This window comes from Myotis lucifugus, unplaced genomic scaffold, assembly GCF_000147115.1.
Source record: "Myotis lucifugus unplaced genomic scaffold, Myoluc2.0 scaffold_88, whole genome shotgun sequence".
In the NCBI taxonomy this organism is placed as follows: domain Eukaryota; kingdom Metazoa; phylum Chordata; class Mammalia; order Chiroptera; family Vespertilionidae; genus Myotis; species Myotis lucifugus.
In genome coordinates, this window is record NW_005871136.1 from 1,993,260 (window position 1) to 1,999,528 (window position 6,269).

At 50.5% G+C, this 6,269-nt stretch overlaps 1 protein-coding gene across 1 annotated transcript; it reads right to left on the bottom strand.

Annotated features, from left to right (window-relative positions):
* Positions 1-788: 788 nt before the first annotated feature.
* On the bottom strand, positions 789-6,025 carry LOC111826525. Its single transcript, XM_023756005.1, has 3 exons — positions 4,843-6,025; positions 1,536-1,660; positions 789-1,386 (listed from the first exon to the last, which is right to left on the bottom strand). The coding sequence occupies exons 1-3, from the start codon at positions 4,975-4,977 to the stop codon at positions 792-794; spliced, it is 855 nt and encodes a 284-aa protein (XP_023611773.1). The 5' UTR covers positions 4,978-6,025; the 3' UTR covers positions 789-791.
* Between the last annotated feature and the right edge of the window lie 244 nt (positions 6,026-6,269).

Here is a 6,269-nt window from a genome sequence, read left to right on the forward strand (position 1 = left end):
GGGCAGCCCTTCAACAGCCAATTAGTGCGTGAACTGCAGCCACGTGACAGCTGGGCAGGAGGTGTAGACCACCAGCACCGCACTGGCGTCGGGAAAGGGGTCTTGGAGACGGCTTCCCGAAGGAAGTGCCATTCGCTCTGATCGCTGAAGGGTGAGCAGGAAGTGGCTGAACCTCCAGGAAAAACTCCAGGCAGGGAATAGCTAAATCGTGTGCCCGAGTCTCCAGAGAGAGAATGATGTTAGAGAAAGATGTTGTCGCCCGAGGTCATTGCCAGCTGACAGGCTTCCTCTCATTGCTGAAAAGGAGGATTGGAAGAGCATCTGCCTGCCAGGGCCATAAAAGTGCCGTTGAGCACCTAGCTTGAATGGGTATGTGTATTTGTGTGTGCATGCGTGTGTGTATGTCTGTGTGTGTGCATATGTGTGTGTCCACACCTGGCCCCACAACCACCCCCTTCCCTCCCACCATCCTGGGTGCTCCAGCTTAAGACTCGAAGTGTGCAGCCAGGAGCAGGGCCCGGACCCGCCCAGGCCGCGCTGGCTGCATCCCGCTGTCTGCACCACCGCCCAGCTCTACTTAGTACTATTAGTAGCTTGTTTTTCTAAGCCCTAAAATTCATTTTCTTTTCCCGCCTTGCTTCCAGAAAAATAAATAAAAGTGAACACATCACTCATTTAAGACAAGGAATGGAATTTAGGTTGCGTTTTTCTTTCTATTTTTATGATTAGTTAGAATTTTCCTGGGAACGCGGCCAGGAGGGCATTATGGTGAGATAATGTCCTGTATTTAATCAGCGCTGCAATGGCGAGCTGCGCTCTGCGGGGAGCAGCCGAGTTAACGCATCCTCCTCTGTCTTGTCTGTTTCCAGGGTGCGACGGGTTAGCCCAAGATGAAGACCAGGCTGAGAGGTGGCCGGGCTCCAGGCTCGAGTGATGGCCCCCGGGTGGACAGCATGCAGCCGTGACTCGCTCCCTTCATGCAGGACCCATCTGCTCCGGGAGCCCTGCGACCCCCAAAGGAGCTGAGCGACAAGGGCCCCCAAACTGACCCAACTGACCGACCCCGGTCTTGCATCCAGTGGACACTTCTGGCGTCTTCCTCTGCAGCCTTCAGACGTCTGCTGGCCTGGACGCACTCCCCGCTCTCCAACGTGCATCTCGCTCCTTTGCAACCCAAACGCAATGTGTGTGGGGGCAGCGCACGGCTCCTGAGTGAACCTGGCAGTCAGCAACAGGTAGGACCAGATCTGCTCCTTCACTCTGCGTGCGCCTGGTTGGCCAGAGGTCCCCAGAGCCTCTGCCGGAGGTGACAGCTGGTGCTGCGCGGGCTTCATAGTTGTTCTTGTTCCCCGAGGTGGTTGACCCATCGAGGAAGAATGAGAGTGCCTGGCGTGGTAAGACAGAGAAGGGTATCTGGGAGAGATGTCTGCAAGAGATGTCTGAAAGGAAGGAAGAACAGGAGGAGCTGGGGGAAAAGGAGGAGGGGTTTAACCTGGAGGAGGGGGCCGGGAATAGGTGTGTGGACGCAGACTGACCTTTCTCTGCAATTCACGTGGTGGCCAGGGAAACAGGAGCACGTGGGGCCCACAGAGCGGCTCCCCTTTACCGTGGTCCCTATTAAACTCGGGGTCTGCGGGCGCCGTCTGTGCAGGTGAGGGCACTGGAGAGAACAGGATGCCCTGAGCAACCCATAAATAGCCGGGCGAAGACAGCGTGTTTATTACCTAGCCTCACGGAGCCCATATAAGCACTCTCCCAGGGCGCGAGAGAGCCAGGGCGCGTGTGCACCGGCCCGCGCGTGTCCCGGGCGCAGGCGACCCCGAGCCGCTGTTCGCGCTTGGCTTGCTTCTCTGAAGGCGGCTATTTGACGGAACGGACTGGAGCAGTTCATAGCCAGCCCTGCAAAGCTTGTGTGGAGACAGACCTTTCTTTTTCTCTCTCCTTTTCCTGTTTGCAGTGAGAATGAGGCCTTTCTCTTCTCGGCCCTTTGCTCTCCCCAAAGTTGTCTCACGAGGTCATTGCCAGCTGACAGGCTTCCTTTCAGTGCAAGGTTTGGATGGAAACAATGTTCTGTTTTCTGGGGGGCTGGGAAGGCTCCGGGCCTCGTCCTGCCCTCAATTTAAATGGGTTATTGTTTTATCAGGGCTGTCAGTTTCTGCAGACAATTCAGTCTATGTGAGGGAAGGCTCCTCTCGGTGTGGGGGGGTGTGTCTGTGTTACCATGTATATACAGACCGTTGATACCAAGCAGCAGAAAGGTGGTGTGAGGTCACTGTGTTTGGTTTCTCGCCACACTGGACCACTCACTAGCTGTGTGTCCTTGGGCAAGTTGCTTACCCACTCCAGCCGGGCCTCTCAGCATCCTAGTTCTGACCAGTCTGCCTATAAGATACCCTCTAACTCAAACATTCTTTAACTCTGTGATTGCAAGATATTACATTACCATGTTCAACAACGAGCTTAAAAGCACTTTCTTTGAATAGCTTCGGTGTCTACAGAACCGATTTCTAACAGCTGTCGGGGATGTGTGCTGACTGTTCTATTGAATCTCCTGAGAAGGCTGAATTTATTGGTTTGTGAAGGAGCATGGAAAGTAGACGCGATCTGTGTTGTCAAGTTCTAGGGCCTGAAAAATCCTCATAGATGAATTCCGGGGTGTTGGCTACAATAACCTTCGTCAGCACTGGGTACAAGTTTGAGAATTAAGAAGCACTTTTAAAAGCTATATATGGGGAATTTTTTTAAATATATTTTATTGATTTTTTACAGAGAGGAAAAGAGAGGGATAGAGAGTTAGAAACATTGATGAGAGAGAAACATTGATCAGCTGCCTCCTGCACACCCCCACCTGGGGATGTGCCCGCAACCAAGGTACATGCCCTTGACTGGAATCGAACCAGGGACCCTTTAGTCCGCAGGCCAACGCTCTATCCACTGAGCCAAACCGGTCAGGGCTATATGGGAAATTTTTAAATGAGGACCCAGCTCTTCAAACTCTTTCATCCGATGAGGATGGCAAATAGAGAAAAGCAATTCGCCAAAACTGAGGTGGACAGTTTTTGATCATTATTAATGATGACAAAATACAATAACATCACATTTCCGAGGCCTCCAGGGAAAGTGGTAGGAGTGTGACAAGACTTAGTAAGGCCCGGCCTCTGGGCTTGGAGGCACCCTCTGGCACCGCCAACCTCTGGCTGTGCCGGCGGGCTCTGCAGGAGTGTGGCCAGCACAGAGCTGTGTGCCGGCCTTCCAGGAAGGTAAGTCTCTGGCGAGGCCAAGAAAGAGGGATTCCCGGGGTTCTGGCAGTGAGCGCCATGGGAATCACATCCCTGCAGCCACTGAATTGCCGTTGCCAACCGCTCTGTAGCTCTCCCCAAGGTGGGCTCCCCCAGACTGGCGAGCCAAAATCCTTTGGGGAAGAGCCTGACACTGCTGTCTGCCCGGTTGGTGGTCTTACTGCTTCTTTAACCTCTCTACCTACCTCTTCCCTCCTTTCCCTCTAAAGACATTCATTGAACGTATACTATGCGGCAAGTAGTATGCGAGGCACACGGTACCCATATGCTCAAACAAATGGCTCCTGAGCTCAAAGTACCTCCTGCCTCATGAGAGAAATAATTAACTAGAAAAATAATTGCCCATATAGCTTAAGTACAGTTATGTGCACTGAACTTGGCGAGCAGAGAGTAGGAAGCAAGGGGTTCTCAAGGAGACGTTTCGGGTAGCTGTTGATGGAGAGGGGCAAGATATTCCCAGGAGAGGAAACCCAGCCTATTTGGGAATCATGGGAAGACATTCTGAAGGTCACACGGAACTGTCTGGGGAGGAATCGCGGCTGCCGATGATGCTGGGTGCCATCAGCCTCAAAGCAAACACAGTTGGGTTCAGGAATATTTCTTCACCCTTAAACCCTACAGACAAATCCCCAAGTCTGAACGTTGGTGAGGGGAATCTCCAAATATTGCCAGTCATTAATAAAAGACTTGATGATCATTATTAAATTATCAGCCTCTTGGGGTCTGCTGCTGCTGGTTCTCTCTGGCTATCACCCACCCCAGCCCTCCACTATGGAGATTAAGTGTTCTGACCCCCCTTTCAGAACCTATGGAGGGCCAGGGCTCCCCAGTAACTGGCCAGTACCATAGGGATTCCAGGGGTGGGCAAACTTTTTGACTCGAGGGCCACAATGGGTTCTTAAACTGGACCGGAGGGCCGGAACAAAAGCATGGATGGCGTGTTTGTGTGAACTAATATAAATTCAAAGTAAACATCATTACATAAAAGGGTACGGTCTTTTTTTTTTTTTAGTTTTATTCATTTCAAACGGGCCGGATCCGGCCCTCGGGCCGTAGTTTGCCCACAGCTGGATTAGACTATCAGGGTTAGAAGAGCAGTCTTCTTGTGATAAGACAAGCGCCTATTCGTAGTTCATCTTCTGAAACTGTTGTCTCAATGTTTGATCTCCTGAGCCTGTACATTTGACTGCCTTGACCTTCAAGACCTACTTGATAATGTTCTAAACCTCATTTGATTACCTGGACTTGTGGCCCCTCCATCTACCCTGACTTGCCACACCCACCTGGTCCCTAACGCCCTCTGTGAGTGTGGAGTGCTAACCCTCACCTCCCACTCATTCCTCCCTGACCTGCCTTACCCAGGTGACTCCTCCTGTATTCTAGGCTACATGTAATCATGCAGATGGTGAGTCCAGGTATACGAAGTGAAAGAAATCAGAGTCTAACTTGGCTTATAAACTTCTTGTCCCTTGTAAGTTTAAATACTTCCTGATCTTTGAACCACATTAAATATCATAATGTGTTAGAATTTGGCAACACTCACCTTTACTGGAAAGAGCCCAGCCTGACAAGAGCAACAAGATCTTGTCCATGAAAGAAGATGTGCGAATGCCACTTGCTTAGAGAGTCCCATGGGGTTCTTGTCCGTCACCCCGTTTTTAATTAGAGCTGTAATCATCTCTCAAGGGGAATCTGGAGGCTTCATTAAATCTACCAGCTTCCCTGTGATGTAGAAAACTGGTGATGTTTAAAATCTTGGCCATATCAAAAATAATAGCAAGTCGGGGGGAGGCGGGGGTGTGTCTGCCATCCAGGGCTTCGGGTAAAGCGAGTCACCTTTCATTCCTATAGGACCCAGACTTGCCTGCAGTCGGCACAACAACCACACCTTGTCCAGCTGGAACATTTGCTTAATGTCCTCCTTGAAATCCTGAATATTTACAGCCTCCAGTACATCTTCCTAACCTGTTGTTCAGGGCCCTTCTGTGACCATGAATGTGGCTTGTTGCTGCCTCTTGCACATTTCTACTGAGTCCGCGTTCCTCCATCTGCCCTCCAGTGGAGGTGACCGAGGGCCCTTCCAGTAAGTGACTCAGAGGTCAAAGCTATGGGTATCCCTACTGCTATTCAGGCTGCCGATCAAACCAGTCCACTGGGCAGAGCTTCCAGGCTTGGTACCCTCATCTCACCATAGCACTAAGTGCCTTGCAGTGTCTGTCACCTGTGAGCTACTTCACAGACCCACAGCAGGTCCATGACCCTTTGATATGGATCTGTTGGTCTTTCCAGGTTTGGGATCAGAATCATAGCACTAGACCAGGGACTCCCCAAAGTGGTGCTCTTGATATTTTTTTTACTTGAAATTTTTATGGAGATAATAACTATTGGCATTTTGAGCCAGATAATTCTTTATTGGTGGAGGGAGGTTGGCCTGTGCATTATAAGATATTTAGAAGCATCCCTGGCCTCTACCACTATATGCCAATGGCACCTCTATATCAACCAAAAAATGTCCCAGACATTGCCAAATGTTCCTGGGTGGGGTGGAGGCAAAGTCACCCCCCACCCCCAGTTGCGAACCACTTCCCTAGACCTCATGCAGAACAGGTATGTGGAGCTGGGCTGTGTGGCTTTTCCAGTAGGGGCATGTTCTGGAGTGTTTGTCAAGTGTTCTCGGGCCTGTAAGAAACAGGAAAGACAAGATGTGACCATGAAGAAAGTCACTTGACCCGAGGAAACCACAGAACTTCCCCCCATTCATTTATAGTTGTTTACCCTCGCCATCTTATACAGCAGATAACTATCAGATGTGTTAGCAGTTGTGATGTAGAAGGAAGCTAGATCTCCGTGTCCCACATCTCATGACCTATTGATACACTTTGTCTATATCGTCTCAAAGGGTCTCATTAGACTGAAAACCATAATCAACTTGTTTGCATGCTATGCTGACTTAGGTGGCTCCAGTAAGCC

Coding starts and splice junctions, on each gene's coding strand:
- LOC111826525 (XM_023756005.1), bottom strand. CDS start 4,977: ATGATTACAGCTCTAATTAAAAACGGGGTGACGGACAAGAACCCCATG. Junction 1,661..4,842: donor CTGGGCTCTTTCCAGTAAAG/GTGAGTGTTGCC, acceptor TGTTCTCTCCAG/TGCCCTCACCTGCACAGACG. Junction 1,387..1,535: donor CACGTGAATTGCAGAGAAAG/GTCAGTCTGCGT, acceptor TTACCACGCCAG/GCACTCTCATTCTTCCTCGA.